The sequence below is a fragment of the Erinaceus europaeus genome, chromosome 7 (assembly GCF_950295315.1).
Source record: "Erinaceus europaeus chromosome 7, mEriEur2.1, whole genome shotgun sequence".
In the NCBI taxonomy this organism is placed as follows: Eukaryota; Metazoa; Chordata; class Mammalia; order Eulipotyphla; family Erinaceidae; genus Erinaceus; species Erinaceus europaeus.
In genome coordinates this window covers 112223123-112241717 of record NC_080168.1, presented here as the reverse complement: position 1 = coordinate 112241717, position 18595 = coordinate 112223123, and the positions used below count along the sequence as shown (strand labels likewise).

Below are 18595 nucleotides of genomic sequence, written 5' to 3'. Positions count from 1 at the left end.
CTACAGGGGGAACACTCCCAGGGAGGAGAGGGGCTTTGGGGAAGGACTGCTGGAGGAAGACCAGTCCAGGCAGAAGTGGGTATAAAGCACTTTGCCCAGGCCAGAGAGACTACCAACCTTGCCTCTTCCAAATTCCCACTCAGAAAATAAACCCAGGGTGCAGGCAGTGGTGGTTGAGCTTGCATATCTCCATGCACAAGGGTCCAGATTCAAGCTCCTACTCTCCACCGCAGAGGAGGGAAGCTTCACTAGCAATGAAGCAAGTCTGCAGGTGTCTCTATGTCTCTATGTCTCCCACTCTCTCTCCCTCTCCCTCTCCCTCTCTCTCTTTCTCTATCTCTCTCTCTTTCCCACTCTATCTCCCCCCCCCATCTCAATTTTTCTCTGTCCAATCTACTGACAATTTTTTTTCTTGAAAAGAAAAAATAGCTGCTGGGAACAATGGATTCATCATTCAGGCACAGAGCCCCAGTGATAAGCCTGGTGTCGATAAAATAAAACCCCAGGATCAACCTCCTTTGCTGCACATGAGAGTGTTCACCTGCACCATCTAGGAAGCTTGCCCCCCCACCCCAGGAAAAGTTTAAAGAATGATGGTTGTCTGCCAACACCCATGTCCAGTGGAGAAGCATTACAGAAGCCAGACCTTCCACCTTCTGCACCCCATAAAAAATTTTGGTTCACACTCCCAGAAGGATAAAGAAGAGGGAAGCTTCCAGTGGAAGGGATAGAATATGGAACTCTGGTGGTGGTAACTGTGTGGGATTGCACCCCTTGTTTTCTTATACTCTTGTTATTCATTATTAAATCACTATATAAAAGGAGAGGGGAAGTGATGGTGTGGCTTCACCGCCCTCTGTAGCTGTGGATGGCCCTATGATGGCTTAGATTCCAAAAACCAGGTTTCTTTTCCACCCAAAGTTTCTTGAAATTTCCTTTTATTTTTTTCATCACAACGTATACTAGAAAGTTAATTGCAAACTACATCATAGTCTAGGAGTCGACTGTTTTCTCAAAAGCCCTTACATCAGGATCCGGATGGTGGTGCACCTGGTAGAACACACATTACCAGTGTGCAAGTGCCCAGGTTCAAGGTTCCAGTCTTCACCTGAAATCCATCTCTCTCTGTCTCTCTGTCTCTGTGTCTCTGTCTCCCTCTCTTTCTCTCTTTCCTATCCTTCATTCGCTATCAAAAAGAAAGAAAACAAGAAAAGAATGGCTGCCCGGAGCGGTGGAGTCATCATGCAGGCATTGAGCCCCAGTATTAATTCTAGTGGGAAAAAATTCTTTACATTGTTCCTTCAGAAAGGTCTCAGGATTCCTTTGATGGGATCTTTTCAGATTCCTGAAATAATAACTCCAGTTTCGCCGGTGCCCTATCTGTAATTCTGTTTTATCATGTATTAGTGGCTAACATCTTTACTTTTAAAGAAACTCCACTTAATCTCTCAGTTTTCCTTTTCTTAGCACCATTAAAGTTTTTAAAGAAGAAGAGGGGAAAAAGATAATGATGGTTATCCCTAAAGCTAAGGAGAGGACACTGCACTCCTTGGTTGCCAGCTGTGGGTGGGTGTTGGCTGCCCTCACATCCTTGCCCCCCCCCACTTTGCTTCAGCTGTCAAGACCAGTTCTGACCACAGTCAACATGGGGAGAGCAGGGCACTCTGGGAAGCCAGTCTCTCCGGAAGCCATCTCTCTCTTCGAGGCACCATCCCTTCTTCTGCTCCCACCTGCCCACCCTCCTCCTCAGATACCTGCACCTCTAGTAATGCCTCCTCACTCCCCGCCCTTCTAGGCAAACGCTAGAAGAAGAACTCCCCGCCCTCCTTCCGGCTCACTTTGCTCTTTTGGTTGCGGGGCCTCTGTAACTGAAACCAGGTGTGCAGGGAAGCGGCTCCCCACCGGCTAACCCAGCGAATGTCCAGTCTAAGCCAGTGATCTGGCAAACATTAAGGCGGGTCCCCAAGCTGCTCCAGTTTCCCTCAGGTATACACAGCCCCTCAAGTCAGGTGAGTTAAGTGCGTGTAGCCAGGAGGCCTGGCCACGGCACACCCTGTAGGTCTCCCATGTTACCATGTGCAGAGACCTTATTCAAGCCCTCAGTGTCCATCTGCAGGGGGGAAGCTTCACAAGTAGTGGATTAATGCTACAAGTATCTCTGTCTGTGTCTCTCCCCTTTTATCTCACTGTGTCTCTCACCTGCTCTCAAAATAAAGAAAGATATGGGAATGGTGGAGCCATACAGGTACTGAACCCCAGAGATTACTGGTGGCAGAGAGAGAGAGAGAGAGAGAGAGAGAGAGAATGTGTGTGTAGCCTAAAGTCAAGTGGGAGTTCACCCAGATCCAGGTCCCCCTTCCTAAGAATCCAGTGGTCTCAGACCACCAGATGTTCTGCATGCTTGATGCAGGGCAGGAGAACAAAAGATCACACACTCATAATAGTACACACACACACACACACACACACACACACACACACACACACACACACGGAGGGAGAAGCATTCTTTTTCCCATGAAGCATTTATGTGACAAAGGGACTTGTGATTCGTCCCCTTCAAATGTCTGGCCCATTTCCCACAGCCCTGCTTCCTGCCCAAAGCATCTTGCTGAGCTGAGACCCCAAAATGCAAACACCAGGCCCAAACAGGACACAGATTAGGAGTCAGACAGCCCGGGTGCTGTCCCAACTCAGTCACTACGTGTGGGTGACCAGTCTTCACAGGGACCTCAGCCTCCTTCTAGACACAGGAGGGCTCAAGACCTGTGGGGCTCAGGTGGAATCCATCAAAGCACAGGGTCCAGAAGTGGTAACAGGTGGGAGAAGGAGCTCCCACGGACACAGTCCTGGTTTCCTTGCTGCCATTTTCTCAGCCCTTGACCCCCACAGTGCTGGGGACACCTCCAGCCTGGGGACATCTACTGCAGGGTGACCGAGGACCAGGAGGCAGCTCCAGCCGCAGAGCACGCAGGAGCCCACATACCTGCTTTGGCTCCTTGTGATTAAAGGGAAGCTTTGTGAAACAATTAACAATTGCTTTCCACCCTTTCTCAGCTGCCAGTGGCCTGTCCCATTTCAAATGTGCTGAGAAGCCAGTTTGTGTTTTAAACATCAAACACAAATTCCACAGAAACTGGGGTGGAAGTTTGAGACTCTAATGAGGGCCCATCCCAAATCCCTTCTTCCTGGCAAAGCCCACTGCTAATCCGCCCCACCTGCAGACTATAAAGCAGGCTGCTCTCCGCTCCAGCCTCTTACAAGAAGGCTCTCTGTGCTGCCTGCCACCTGCCTGCCCATTCAGGGAGTCCCCCAGAATATCCTGGTGGGCCTGTCCTAGAGGCGGAGCCACAAGGGCCCCAGGAGAGGCATCCCCTCCCCACTGGAGCTTCTTCTTCTTCTAGCGTTTGCCCTTCTTCCATAGCCAGTCAACAGCGTCAGGTTGAGCCTGATGTCAAGTTTCGAGACCTCCTTTGAATCTGGAGAGGTGGCAGTCGTTGACTATGTGGGTCATAGTCTGTCTGTAGCCACAGGGGCAGTTCGGGTCGTCTCTGGCTCCCCAGCGGTGGAACATAGCGGCGCACCGGCCGTGGCCTGTTCGATAGCGATTGAGGAGGGCCCAATCATAACATGCTAGGTCAAAGCCGGGTTGACGCTTGCAAGGGTCTGTGATGAGGTGTTTGTTCTTTACCTCAGCTGACTGCCAACTCTGTTTCCAAGAGTCTGGAACAGAAAAGTTCAGTGTAGGCGTAGGGGACCAGATTGGGTGACGAGACGTCAAGCGTTGGACAGGGTGGGCGAAGATATCCGTGTATATTGGCAGGTCCGGTCGAGCGTAGACGTGGGAAATGAACTTAGATGATGCCGCATCCCGACGAATATCTGGCGGGGCGATGTTGCTAAGAACTGGCAGCCATGAAACCAGGGTGGAACGGATGGTTCCAGAAATTATCTAAGCTAAGACTGTGCCTCTAAGGCTGGCCATGACTGGAGTCCCGTCTCCTGGGGAAGCTTGGCACTTGTCAGGGTTTAGAGAGAGGCATAAGAGCATCTCCAGGGAGCACAGCACTTAGGGATGGACCCTCAGGGCTGTGGGCACAGTAGTCATGTCATGGCACTGGGTCTGAGCAGCAGACAGGATGGGGGGCAGAACTGGGAAGGTATTGAGGAGAGAAAGGACCATCAGATGGATGACACTGGGCCTGGAGGCCCAGGCGGGGAGTGGGAAAAGAGCTGAGGGCTGTCTCCTGTCCCAGGTAGACAGATGCCCTGTCTGCTGTAGTGAGAGCACTTGCTCTGTAACAACAACAGGGGAGCTCCAGCCATTCTGGGAGGGGCCCAGCTTAGGCCTATGCAATCCATCAAGGAAAGTCTTGGCCCCAGCAGCAGCTGTGACCTTGAGCCCAGCTAAGCCAAGACGAGGCCCAGCAGCCCAGGAGGCCGTCAGAGCAGTGCCATGGAAAGCTGGCTGGGCAGGAGCAGGAAGTGCTGGTTCAGGGCTGCACATCCTACATAGAATGGAGCTCACAGGCCTCTGCTCTCTGTGTTTGAGGGTGTCAGGGGGGAAAGGAGAGGGATGCATTTATCAACTCAGCCTGGGCTCACTGGGGGCTGTGACAGCCACAAAAAGGTGAGGCATCGATGCTGGCCAGATGGCAGGCTTTGCAGCTGACACTGCTGAGGACTCCCCTCCAGTCCCTCACTGTTGCCTCAGAGAGAAAAGTTTGAGCTCTGTTCCACCCATGAGGAAAACTGGGGCTCAGAATCTAAGGAATCTCTCCAGGGGTCTGTGGGCAGTGAGTGGCTGAGCCAGGCCTCTGACTCGGTCCTGTCCCACAGAATGCCTGCTTACAGAACAGACGTGCAGACATCAGACCTTGGCGTAGCTTCCTATGTCTGTCCCAGCCTGCAGGGCAGAAGCCCATGGATCAAGCCCTGTCTCAGATTCTGCTTGTGTTTGGGAAAAGGCAGGCAAGAATGATTTGTGGGGTAGAGAGGCAAGGCGTGTGGTAGCAGGACCCAACATATGTCTAATTATGGTCCCCAAGGGGTCACTTGGCACCATTTCTCCAGCACAGGGAATACTGTATTTGTCTATTTTATTAGAGAGAAACCAGAAAACTGCCTTGGCATTTGTAGTGCGGGGGATTATACCCAAAGCCTCACACACACAGTCCTGCTCCTTCCCCTCTAAGCCACCTACCTGGCAGTGAAAGAAGACAGTGTGTGAGACACCATATTACTCCTTTCCCGGTTAGAATCATGGGCCTGACTTGGCCTCTAGACCCAGCCTTAAGGGAACGCTCCTCCTGCTACCCCAAACTCACTCATCACAGAGGAGCTGGTAAGGCCCAGCCCCTCATGGCACCTGAAAAGCTGCTTGGCCCCTCAGCTTTCCCACCCCATGGCTCATGTAACAGTTGTTGCTCTTGCAAAGCCCGTAGGTCAAATGAGGACATCATTCTGCACACCCCTCAGCCTTGGAAGACAGGTCACCAGCCTGGGATGATCCCCAGCTTCCCCTAACACTCAGCCAGCCTGTACAGTTCAGGAAGTTCTGAGCTCCCACAGAAAAAGTCAAGTTGCAACCTCACAAGCACGCACTCTTAATCGTATCTGACACGTGTGCAGAGCCCTTGACTTTGTGAAGCCCTTCACCTTATGCAACCTGTCAGGCAAGTGAATACACACTCTCACACCCTCTTGTGATTCACAGGCAAAGTCTTTTCCACAGCCCACGACCCTGGAAAATGGTGGGAGCAGTGGCATGAGCGGGGTGTGTAGACAGAGGCACAGAAGGAACCCATTCCGTGCAGGAAGCAGGGAAACCCAGCTGGGAGTAAGGGCCAGGCACAGTGCACAGAGCAGCCAGGCAGAAACCCTCAGTCCTGACTACTCCTGTGGGCACATCCCTGCAGGGTACAGACCAGACCACAAAATCAGGCATGTCTCCAAATACTCAGCACCCTCTCAGCCATCATCTGTGGGCTTTCTATTTGTGCCCAGCACTAAGTAAGAGCACAGTGAGGGATAAGGCAGGTTCCCCAGAGTAGAGGAGCTCACAGTTATGTCAAAAGGCTTTTTCCAAAACAGAGACCCCAGACTTCATCTGCAGTGTTCCAACCTTTAGGTTCATGATTAGTCAACAGTTTGTTCTGCTTTATACCTTAACTCTTTTTCAGCCACCAGGTTCCAGATGCTACCATGATGCCAACCTGACTTCCCTAGGCAGATAACCTCACCAGTGTATCCTGGAGCCCTGCCTCCCCAGAGCCCTGCACCACTGGGGAAAAAGAGAGGCAGACTGGGAGTATGGATCAACCTGTCAACGCCCATGTTCAGCGGGGAAGCAATTACAGAAGCCAGACCTTCTACCTTCTGCACCTGATAATGATCCTGGGTCCATACTCCCAGAGGAATAAAGAATGGGAAAGCTATCAAGGAAAGGGATTGGATATGTAGTTCTGGTGGTGAAAATGTGTGAAGTTGTGCCCCTCTTATCTTTTGGTCTTGTCAATATTTTATAAATAAAAAAATTTTTTAAAAAGAGGTTGAGCCGTGCATGTAAACACCCCTGCCAGCACATCTGGGCCAGTGCTTTTGACAGATATGAGGGGTCATATTGGATTGCACATGTGTGAGATCCCCAGCACTGTTGTTGTTATTATTACCATTACTATGTCATAATTACATGGTGGAGGGAGCAAAAACCTCATAAACAAAACATTATACAAGCAGAGATATATAACAATTGAGTTCTATCCCAGAGAAGAACATTAACAGTTTTTATAATTTGAATTACTGTAATGGTAATTCCCATAGTAAGCCTCAAAAAGCTCAAAGCAGGTTTGCAATGGTGAACCCACTACACTGAAGAGAGTATGTGTTTCTCTAGTTCCGGAAAGGAAAACCCTGGAGGCAGAAGTCCACACAGGAGTCTGACACTGTCCTGGGCTTTGGTCATCAGCTCTAGGATAATCCTGGGAAATCCAGCTCTGGAGAAAATGTCATCCAATCTCAGATTCCTGAGACTATCTTGCCAAAAGCCTGTTTTTCTAACTACATCTCCTCCTACAGAGCCCCACTTCCCTGCTCACCTACTTCAATGCATCAAGTCATTCTCACCCTGGGAGTACTTGTTCAACCCATTCTCCTGCCTTTAAGGCAGGAGACAGGTCAGCTCAGAAAACAGCTGAAACAAGAGTGTGTGTGCATACCCCAGGGAAAGGCATTCCCCCACTGAGGCAGAGCTGGCTTGTAGAAGAATTTCAGAGACAACCCAGATTTCAGGTAACAGACAGGGGTTAAAAAGCAAATGAATAAAAGGGGTCGGGTGGTGGCACACCTGTTACAATGTGCAAGGACCTGGGTTCGAGCCCCAGTCCCATCTGCAGGGAAAGCTTTGTTAGTGGTGAAGCAGGACTGCAGGTGTCTCTCTGTCTCTCTATCTATGTATCTCCCCCTTCCCTCTCAATTTCTGGCCATCTCTATCCAATAAACAATAAATAAAGATTTTTTAAAAAATTTTTTAAAAAGCAAACGGATAGAAGGAAGCTGAGAAAAAAAAGTAAAGATAGTTAGCAAGCTTTGTTGGTAGGAGAGCTAAACCTCAGGGCTGTCATTTCCCAGAAGTTGTGGGGGCACCTTCAAGGATGGTGTGGGGGGTAGGGACTTGCTCAGCTTGTCATGGCTTCTCTGTTTCTGAGGCCTCAGCTGCATGCTACCCTGTCAGAGAAGTCACAGGCTGAGAGGGTGAGGGAAGTTAAAGGGCCAGCATCTCTCCTTTTTCAAGCTTCCAAAGATGTAAATTAAATAAACCCCCCCCCTCTGCCTTACTAGCCTGCCTCAGAGCACATCTGCATCCATTTCTCACTCTCCAGGGTCTTGGAAGTAGAGATATGACGTGTACTAGAAGGGGTACCTAACCCCTGGCATCCCAGTTTCTAGGGTTTCCTCTGCTGATTGAGAAGCATACACAGAGGTCCATGCTCATCCAAAGACTTCCTTCCCCTCTTGACCACCCCCTCCCATAACCCCCCACTCTCCCTTCCTGGAGGTGCTCAGGGAGTGTATCCCACTCCCACATCCAGCCAGGAGCAGGGATCCCTCTTCCCTTCCCCTTGAAGCTCCCAGACTAGAGACTCTGACTCAGTGTTTAGTACCCCTGATAGCTGTCAGGCCTTAAGCCACCCCCACCTACTCTGCTTCATCCTCCATTGCTGATACTATGGTCTATTTACATAATCATCTTTTTACCTGAAAGATCCCACCTTTGATCTACCTTCTTTCTACCTCGAGACCCACCCTGCCTGCAGGGTATTAATTAATCCCACCAGTTAAAACCTTCACAACAGTTGCTAAGGGAGTTTCTACCTTAGCCAGCTCTTTTCTTTTCTCCACCCCCTTTCCTAGCCATTTCCTTTGCCAACTTGCCACTTCAGTTCTAATATATAAAAACGTTGTCTCTGATCAATAAAGACACACTGCATTCCCGCTCCGCCATGAGTTCTGGTCTCTCTACCACTGAGTAAGCAGCAGCCCAGGTTGGCTCCAGTCGAGTTCTCTCCAACCCAGAGAGAACGTGCCCGGGAAGAAACACCCTCATGCTAGCCCAGCAGATAGTCACTGCCTACCACATCTGATTTCCCTCCACCCTTGGACACCAGATTATTCTGTGCTTCCTTGAATGAAAGACAAGTCCCAGAGCATAAACTACAGTGCAATTTATTGGGAAAAGAAAGTACAACTTGATCATCACCAGGGGATCCACAGATCAGGGAATTAGAATGACAGATGAATCAGGATATGATGCCCAAATGTAAGGAGGGCACCCTGAGGACCAATGGTCCTGAGAATCTGCCGTCTAGCCTGCCCTCTTCGGGTAGAATGACAGAGAGCCAACATCAGGCAATCAAGCCCCAGTGAGAGAGGGAGCCAGGCCAGGTGAGGACAGGTCAGGCTGGGAGGAGAGGCTCCCATAGGAGTGAGCTCAGGTGTTTCCTTCCCAAGTCAGGGCTCCTCCAAGGACATCCTTTCTCATGACTGGCCTTCCCAGATCCCAGAAAGGCCTTGGGGGTGAAGGATCTGGGAAGAAGTGTAGTCCCTCCTCCGGGGAACTTGAGGAAAAGCGAGGTGAGGCTCCAAGCAGAGTGGGGAATACTTTTGCAGGCTGGGAGAGAAGTGGATGAGGGGTGGTGTGTGTGTTGGGGGAGGGGGTGGCCATGGAGGATCACTTGGTGCTGTGCTGGCTGGAGCTGGTGGTCTGGGAGAAGCGGATAGTGCTGCTGCCCCCACTGCCAGACTTGTAGCCACTGCTTCCAGAGGTCTGGATGCCACTGGAGCTGGAGCCGATTCCACTCTGACCCATGGAGTTGCTGCCTCCACCACCCAGCCTGCTGCCACTCTGGTAACCCCCACTGCTGCCCTTGGCCCCACTGGTGCCTCCGTAGCCTCCACTGCTGCTGCCGCCACTGGTGCCTCCGTAGCCTCTGCTGCTGCCACCACTGGTGCCTCCGTAGCCTCCACTGCTGCTGCCGCCACTGGTGCCTCCGTAGCCTCCACTGCTGCCTCTGCTGCCACTGCCACTGCCCCTGCTGCTGCTGCCGCCTCTGTAGCCACCACTGCTGCTGCCACTGACCCCTCCAAAGCCCCCACGGCTTCCAGCAGAGCTGCTGCTGCTGGTGGTGACATTGCTGACCACGGCTGCAGACATAGGCAATTCAATTCAGAGGAAAGGCCCAGATCTTGAACCCCACCCTCCCCCGTTAGGCCACAGGTCAAAAAGGGAGGCACTGAACCTCTCCGAGGTTACCCCACCAGTAGCAACACGCTGTCCCAGAACAAGAACCAGCAGCAACAACAGCTACAGAGGATTCTGGTTCCTCAGTCAAGGACACCTCCCAAAAGTACAGGGTCTGAGCTTGGCCTATCAGGTCACCAGCTCACACTGAGGGCAGAGTGTGTGGCCCTGACTTGAGGCCTGAGGCTCTGTCTGGCCTCCTTGCATGAGTCTCCCCACAATGTCCCTCCTAGTCACCCCAGAGAAGGAAGGACTACTTACAAATGCTCACAGCGCTCTGACACTCTCCAGACATCCTGGACAAAGAGAAGATGGGGGTTATCTAGGCAACAAGTCACTAGCCAATGAGTGGAGGGGATCATAATCTTGGGAGGCCCATCCTCCCATTTGCCCTACCCCAGGGCTGAACTTCTAGAGCAGAAAGATCATTCCAGGTTTCTCCCCATGGCTGGATTGCCCCACAACACTGAGCTGTTTGATATGACAGCCACTGTGTACATGAAGGCCCCCACCTGCACTCCTCGCCCTCCAGCAGCTTCCTGTAGGTGGCGATCTCCACATCCAGGGCCAGCTTCACGTTCATGAGCTCCTGGTAGTCACGCAGCAGCCGGGCCAGGTCATCCTTGGCCTGCTGCAGGGCAGCCTGCAAGCTTTGGAGCTTGGCATTGGCGTCCTTGAGGGCCAGCTCCCCACGCTGCTCAGCTTCAGCAATGGCGGCCTGCAGGTTGGCGTTCTGGGGCAGGAATAGGTAAGAGGTCAATTGGTATACTCACCAGGAAACAAACAGCTGATTTCTCACAGTCTTTTCCCCCCACCTACCTCCTCTACCCCCACCTTCCTTGGAGACCCCAATATGCCGTTCTCAGAAAACAGAAGCCGATTTTGCAGCTGGCTCACTCGCCTTTGGCCCATGGATTTAACTCATGTCTCATGAAGAAAGAGAACATGGGTGATTTTCCTAGGCTTGCAATGATAGCTGTGGCCTGCTAAATCTCTGGGTGTTTTTTTGTTTGTTTGTTTGCTACAAGGCTGTTAAAAACCCTCTTGAGTTACCACTTTACTCCAGAAATACAAATCCACCAGAATAAAAATCAAAGTTAGGCAAAACATCTGATAAATGGTTCACTTGGGGCTGGTCCTAATGGAAGCTAAATGTTTACAGCCACCCCTGGACTTGTAAGAAGTGCTAAGCAAAACACAAGGGACATCCATCTCTCCTTAGGAGACTATTTTATTTTATTTTATTTTATTCATATTGTATAGAGACAGAGAGAAAGTGATGCCAAAGGAGGAGACAGAGAGAAAAAAGAGAGGTGCCTGCAGCACTGCTTCACCACTCCTGAAGCTCCCCCTACCTGTGGGGATAGGGGGCTTGAACCCGGGTCCTTGAGCACTGTAATATGTATGCTCAACCAGATGTGCCACCACCTGGCCCCTAGGAGAGAGACTTCTAGAATGTTCAGCCTCCAGAAACAATATCTGTGAGAAGGGGGCTTTCTAGAAACCTTGTTCTCCCACATCTGACACCACAGGAAACAGAAGATGCGTGAGGGAGAGGAACAGCTGTGGCTTCTCTTCTCCAGCCCAGGAGGCCTCAGGGATCTCTTGCTAAGCACGGTCTCACCTGCTTCTTGACGTTCTCGATCTCAGCCCGCAGCCTCTGGATCATCCTGTTGAGCTCCATGATCTCACTCTTGGTGCTCTTCAGGTCATCCCCGTGTCTGCCGGCCGTGGACTGCAGCTCCCCGAGCTGGCAGAGGAGAAACTCATTAAGATGACTTGGCCAAGTCGGAGCATTCTTGTTGAAGGGCAGCAAGGTCTAACCCAAGACTATGGGGGCAAAGAGAAGGCTCCCACCTTGGTCTGGTACAGGGACTCCGCCTCCAGCTTGCTCCTCTGGGCGATCTCCTCGTACTGGGCCTTGACCTCGGCGATGATGCTGTCCAGGTCCAGGCAGCGGTTGTTGTCCATGGACAGGACCACAGAGGTGTCGCTGACGTGGCTCTGCATCTGGGACAGCTCCTGCAGGGAATGCGCATGGTCACTCCCACTATGGCCTGACCATAGGAGGTGCCGGAAATGAAGAAGTCCAATAGTCTCCAGCCAGCAGAGATTCCCCACCACCACCACTAGCACCCCCTGCAACAATGGGGCTGTACGTGAGACCAGTAGAACAGTAAGCTTGGGTTTAAGCCTGGCAAAGCCTGAAGGATGCCAGATAGCAAGACTAAAGGGAAAAGGAAATGCAGGAATATAATCAGGCGGTTTGTCTTAAAGTGTTAGCCAGTGAACCCTGCTATGTAGGTGTCCATGAGGCAGCAGTGGGGAGGAGTCTGAAGGGACTAGGAGCCAGAGGGAGAGTCTAGAACAAGATGGGCTGAGGACAGAGGAGGAATACATCAGAGAGAGATGTCGGGGATGGTCCTGTGGGCCAGGTCTGTGCAGGCTGGGGAGCTGAGTCAGTATTCCCTAAGCCCCCACTACTGGTTTTGTGGGTGTACATCCAGGTGACAGTCCACTTCCCAATTTGAGGAAAGAAGCATGCTTAGGGAGATGCAGACAGAAAGATGGCAGAGCTTGGCAAAGCTGGGACTCACCATCTCATAAAGGGTTCTCAGGAAGTTGATTTCATCTGTCAGACTGTCCGCCTTGGCCTGCAGTTCCACCTTGACCATGTAGGCTGCATCCACGTCCTGGTGTTGGAGGATGACAGAGATCAAGAAGCATCACCTTCTGCTCCCTACTGCCCAGGACTCTCTCCTCTGCCCTCGTCACCTAGCCCCTCCTCCACCCTCCCCCTAACTGTGGCTGCCCATTTTCCCTTTAAAAAGAGAAAAAAGAAAGAGATCAAGAAAGGAAGGAAGGAACTCAGAGTTGTTGTTTTGACCAACCAAACCCCATTTTTTAAAAACAAAATATAAGCCATGATTTAATCTAGAAAAGAATTTTTTTTGGTTACCACTGCTACTATATGATTTTTCCAGATAGAAGGAGACCGAGAGAGGGACACTGCAGCACCAAAGCTTCCCATAGTGTGATGGGGCCCAAACTCAAGCCTGGGCCATACTCAGGACAAAACAACTGTACCATCCAATTGTGCCATCTTGCCAGCCCCCAAATCACAACTTTCTAGTATGTGACTCAGTCATAGGACCCAAATCCAAACCTCCTGAGTAGAAGTGGAGGTATTCCTCTCACTTCTTCGCCTTAATGGGGACTGATTTAAGAAGCCATGGGTGTTTGCTGGTCATTACTATTTGTCACATCCAGACCACATGTATAAACTGAAAATTTTTGGAGAACAGTATGGAGAATCCTTAAACAAATACAAATGGAAATGCCATATGACCCTGCAATCCCAAAAGATATAACAACACTGATTTGAAGAGATATATCCACCCCCATGTTCATAGCAGCTTTATTCACAATACCAAAAACCTGGAAACAACCAATATGCCCTTCAACAGATAACTGGGTAAAAAAGTTATGGGATATATACTCAACAGAGTATTGTGCAGCAATGAAAAGAGATGATATTGTGTCCTTTGCGATAAAGAGGATGTAATTAGAGAAGATTATGCTCACTGAATCAAGTAAGGTGAAGGTCAGCTACAGAATGGCTTCGCTCATATGCGGAATACAGACAATTAAATACACAAATATGGAAAACACAAACTGTTCACCTGTTTCTCTCTGTCAGAGAACTATGGTAGTTATGTATGGGGGTGGGCATGAAGACACACACCTTTGGTGACAGGCATGGTGAAAAATTAAATCAATAAAGAAGTAAATATAAACAGAAGACTTTAGTGGAAACTAGACAACAGACGCTTGTGTTAGTCCATCATCTCCTCACTAACCGCTCACTACTGTGAGATCACTGGTCAGCCTACTGTAAGATGTGCATTCAGAGAGGCCCCCTTCATCAAATGCATCATTCTCAAAGACGCCAGGAAGGTGGGAGCCTCGAGCACAGCACAGGATTGCTGTGCCCTGTGGCAGCCGGCCCTGCTCTCCATGGGCAGTGCCCACAAGGATGCCCTCTTCTAGGCCCAGCCACCTCACCTTCTTGAGCCCCACAAACTCATTCTCTGCCGCAGTGCGTTTGTTGATCTCATCTTCGTACCTGGGATAAAAGGACATGTTTGAACAGTGACACCTCAAAAGTGAGGGGAAGAAAAAAAAGATAGGGATCCCAAGCTCTCATGCAGAGTCTCCTGAGGAGGAGAGAAGCCCAGTTTCACAGGCCTGGGACCTGCCTGTGCGGTTACACAGGACTCTGGGCACAAGGGTCTCATGTTCAGTTTCACACTCTGCTGACGCCATTTTGAAAGTCTGAATTTCTACACAGGGGCCCATATTTTTATTTTGCTTTAAGCCCCTGAAATTATGTAGCCAGTCCTACCTAAAGTTCTTTCAGAGCTCAGGCCAAACCTCACCCTCCTCCAAGTCCAAGTGACCTGGTCAAAGTGTGGGGGGAGACTACAGAGAACTGCCTGCCTGCCTCTGACAGACTTCACAAGGCTAAGCATGCCCATGTGATACCCAAGGAGGTGTTTGCTCAGGCCAGACCTTTCTGCCTGAGTGTTTCTCCCTCTCCTTTCTCCAGACTTAGCTTCTTATGAGTACTTGAAAATGAACTCATGTCTTCTGAAGGAATCAAGGTTGTGAGATTTCTGCCTCCTAATGGCTCAAATATCCTGCCAAGAGTTTGGGTTTAATGACAACTGAAGAATGGTTCCCAAATTGCAGGTGCAATCATGATTCCATCCTGACTTCCCTGGGCAGATGACCTCACCACTGCTTCCTGGAGCCTCACTTCTCCAGACCCCTACCCCACTAGAGAAAGATAGAAACAGGCTGGGGGTATGGATCAACCTGACAACACCCAGGTCTAGTGGAGAAGCAATAACAGAAGCCAGAACTCCCACCTTCGGCACCCCATAAAGAATTTTGGGCCATACTCCCAGTGAGGGGGAAATGTTAGGGGAAGATCGCCAGAGGGCTCTGAGCTCCAATTCCATCAGGACCCAAAGACAGAAGAGGAAGGAAGGGACGTACATTTGGATGTAGTAATAGGTGTGTGTGTGATTTGGAAAGGAAGAGAACATGGGATCATAGAAGGAAAAAGGGCAAATATATACAAATATAGACAGACAGTTGTAGAAATAATAGTTAAACCTTATCTGCAAGCTTAGGAGAACTGCTGTAGCTTCCAGTGGAGGGATTGGGGATCCTGAACTCTGGTGGTGGGAAAAGTACAGTATTGTACCCCTGTTATTTTATAATTTTATAAATTCATATTAAATCTAATACAAAACGTTTAATAAATTTTAAAATAAAGTTTAAAACCTGTTTAAATGGTGGGTTCTAGGAGGATAAGGTATCTGGCTCATTTATCATTGCATATCCAGAGTCCAGCAGGCTATGCTGGTCCTAGAAGCTGATAGATATGTACCAATCAGCCACCTAGAAGTCTGTGTCCCCACCCACTCACCCCCTTCTCCCCAGGGTGCTTCACTCAGTAAGTTTCTCCAGTATTGACTGAAGGCAGAGTTGCAAACAGTACAAATCCCCAACATGGGTTTATGCCTCCCCATGAATCACCCAGAAGGGGAAACTCCCCAGGTGGTCAGGGCCCTCACTTCTTTTTGAAGTCTTCCACCAGGTCCTCCATGTTCTTCAGTTCTCCTTCCAGGTTCCCCCTCTCATTTACAGCCTGATCCAACTGCTTGCGCAGGAAGCTGATGTAGGACTCAAAGAAAGGCTCCAAGTTGTTGGGACCAGAGCCGGAGCCTGTGGTCTGCTGCTGGAGCAAATTCCACTTGGTCTCCAGAACCTTGTTCTGCTGCTCCAGGAAACGCACCTGCAGCAAGGAGGGAGCAAAGAGGTCAGCTCCAGAGATGGGCAGGCGAGATTATCCCACCCAGAGGCAGATGTGTACAGAGTGAACCCTGTTCTCCAATCTACAGTCACTTCTGTTTCCACTTGTTTGTTTGGCTGTTTGTTTTTAATTTAGGAAGGGTGAGGATTTAGAAAAGACAGAACTAGAACATCTTCAGTGCTTGAAATTTTATGCATGAACAAATTATTGTATTTACTGTCAACTGTAAAACATTAATCCCCCAATAAAGGGGAGAAAAAAACATCTTCAGTGCTTAATCCATACCCACTATTTCATATAGTCTATCCAGTTAATCCTCACAGTCACCTATAAAGGAGGTGTTATTAATTCCATTTGGGAGATAAAGGGGCTGAGGCTCAGAGCACCTAGTTAAGCTGGTGACAGTGAGGTGGCCACTACATGACATGCTAAAAGTAACCCAGCACAGTCCTACTCAACTGGGATCCTTCAGATTGCAACTACAGCAAGTCAGTGTAAATTAAGTCACTCATGGGCCAGGGAACTAGCACCATTGGCAGCACAACAGATTTTCAAGCTTGAGGCTCAGAGGACTCAGGTTCACTCCCCAGCACCACCATAAGCCAGAACTGAGTAGTGCTCTATATTTTTTTAGATAGTAATGGTAATGTTAATAATTAATATTTGTTGATTATATACAATATATTTGCTTTTAAGGGAAACATTTTTCACCTCCAAACAGACAGTATAAATAATCAACAAGGTCTTTTTCTTTTTCCTTAATTGCTTCCCCTCTCACTAACTCAGCTGACAGCTGGCCTGGATTTAGCTTCTGTCCTGGGCACAGCTTCTCCAACCCAACGTGGGCCAATCCACACATATCCACACTGAGGCAGAGCAGCACAAGCGTATGGAGGCTAAATCAGCTGCCAGTACTCAATAGTTAATGGTAGCCTCAAGACTTATGTTGATGTAAGCATGATTGCCCACTAGCTTAGATTATCAATTACTTTTCAAGATTAATTAGAAATCAGCTATAATCATGTCATAGCTAATGTCCTGTGATTTTTTTTTTAATGAGACCATTATCAGCTCTGGCTTGTGTTACTGCTGGAGATTAAACCTGGGATCCCTGGTGCCTCAGGCATGAAAGTCTGTGTATCAACTGCTATGCTGTCTCCACAGCTAATGGTTCATAATTGTAAAAGATTAGAGCCTTTCTGGACCCTAGTCTCTTTCTCTGGTCACATCTGTAGAAAGGGATCAGAAACTGAAGTCATTCCCCCAATTTGTAGCTACAAAATACAAAACACTAGAGACAAGCTCTCTGTCCTACAGAGCTCAAGGCAGAAGGAAGACAAGCCAGTACCCTGGCTCTAAGCCTGACAAACTCCACTAGCATCTCCTCAGACCACCCTCTGATCAGTCCAGACCTTCCACAGCAACTCCAGACTGTCCTCACCTTGTCAATGAAGGAGGCAAACTTGTTGTTGAGGGTCTTGATCTGCTCCCTCTCCTGGGTCCTCACTTGCCCAATCTGGGGGTCAATCCCCACGTTAAGGGGCTGCAGGAGGCTCTGGTTGATGGTCACTTCCTGGATCCCCCCAGGGAAGCCACCTGGACCACCAAAGCCACCAGGGCCACCAAAGCCACCAAGCCCACCAAAGCCACCTGGGCCCCCAAAGCCACCAGCTCCCCCAAAGCCACCAGCCCCACCAAAGCCACCTGCTCCTCCAAAGCCACCTCCCATTCCTCTGCCACCACCCAAACCTCCACCAAAGCCACCTCCGTAGCCACCCCCAAAACCACTGCCATAGCTGCTACGGCCACCCCCAAAGCCCCCAGCCCGAGAGCCAGCAGCCACGCTGCAGGAGATGCTCTTGGTGCCGCCCAGGTTGTAGAGGCTGTGGCTGCCAAAGCCGCCGGCCCCACCGGCCCCACTGCGGAAGCCGCAGGCCCCTGCACCGCTGGCTCCCCCAGAGCGGGCCACGCAGCTCATCCTGCTGCTGCCGGAGACCACAGCTGAGCGGCCGGAGAAGCCCCGGCCCCCACTGCTGAAGGTCGTCTTGCAGGCTTGTCTGTTCATGGTGAGAGGGAAGAAGGCAGGCTAGAAATCACTTAATAAGGGCCGAAAGGGATGAAGGCAGAGAGGATGGAGACACCAGGGGAGACTGGCCTTTATATACCAAGAAGTCTGGCTTGGCAGGAGGAGAGGCAGGCAATTAGCTGAGAGTCATCTTGGGTTTGGTCTGCCTCCCAGGCAATAAGTTGCTTCGAGGTTCCCAACACACCTCAAAAATAATCCTCAGGAGCAAAATGACTTTGCTTTCTTAGCTTAATCACCCAAACTTGCCTCAGTTGACAAAAGCTAGAAACTCTCCTCCCTCTGAACAACTTCCTCAAGGGTCGCAGGGAACTCAAGCAGCACCTGACCCAGAAGGATGAATAGGGTTTTGACACCAGGGGACTAGGAGCCACTGAACCCCATTACACAGGGAGTCGTGGACAGTCCCTCCCAGGCGAGCCAGGGCCCTTTCTGCAGTGCCAGTGCATTGCATACGGCCCAGTGCCATGTCATCTGCTGCCACCTCATCAGAGAAACATTCAGGGGTACAGTGACCCCACAAGGTCCACTCTGGTTCCATCTGAACCAAAGTCATCTTCTGATCCAGCTGCCATTTAAGCCAAGAAACATCCATCATGGGAGAGAGACTAATTGGAGACAGGTGTCTGACCCGTGGGACAGTGAGGTCATATGTGGAGGCAGCAAGTGCAGTGTGCCCACCATAAACCCTGACCCAGACAATACTTCTGCTTGGCAGTGCCCCCTTAAGGCCCCTTATCAAACATCAGCAGCAGCTAGTTTGGGTAAGCACATGGCAAATGTGAATTAGCTGAGCAAGGGCAGGTTTCTAGTACAGAAGCATCTAGAC

At 50.2% G+C, this 18595-nt stretch overlaps 1 protein-coding gene across 1 annotated transcript; it reads right to left on the bottom strand.

Moving 5' to 3' along the window:
* Window positions 1–9041: 9041 nt before the first annotated feature.
* On the bottom strand, window positions 9042–17770 carry LOC103109174 (keratin, type II cytoskeletal 2 oral). The gene is made up of 9 exons (XM_007518209.2): window positions 17125–17770; window positions 15445–15665; window positions 13865–13925; window positions 12397–12492; window positions 11657–11821; window positions 11424–11549; window positions 10312–10532; window positions 10061–10095; window positions 9042–9702 (listed from the first exon to the last, which is right to left on the bottom strand). Exons 1-9 carry the CDS (start codon window positions 17746–17748, stop codon window positions 9230–9232), a joined length of 2022 nt encoding a protein of 673 aa, XP_007518271.1. The 5' UTR covers window positions 17749–17770; the 3' UTR covers window positions 9042–9229.
* Between the last annotated feature and the right edge of the window lie 825 nt (window positions 17771–18595).

Coding starts and splice junctions, on each gene's coding strand:
- LOC103109174 (XM_007518209.2), bottom strand. CDS start 17,748: ATGAACAGACAAGCCTGCAAGACGACCTTCAGCAGTGGGGGCCGGGGC. Junction 10,533..11,423: donor TCGAGAACGTCAAGAAGCAG/GTGAGACCGTGC, acceptor TTCCTGCCCCAG/AACGCCAACCTGCAGGCCGC. Junction 9,703..10,060: donor TCAGAGCGCTGTGAGCATTT/GTAAGTAGTCCT, acceptor CTATGTCTGCAG/CCGTGGTCAGCAATGTCACC.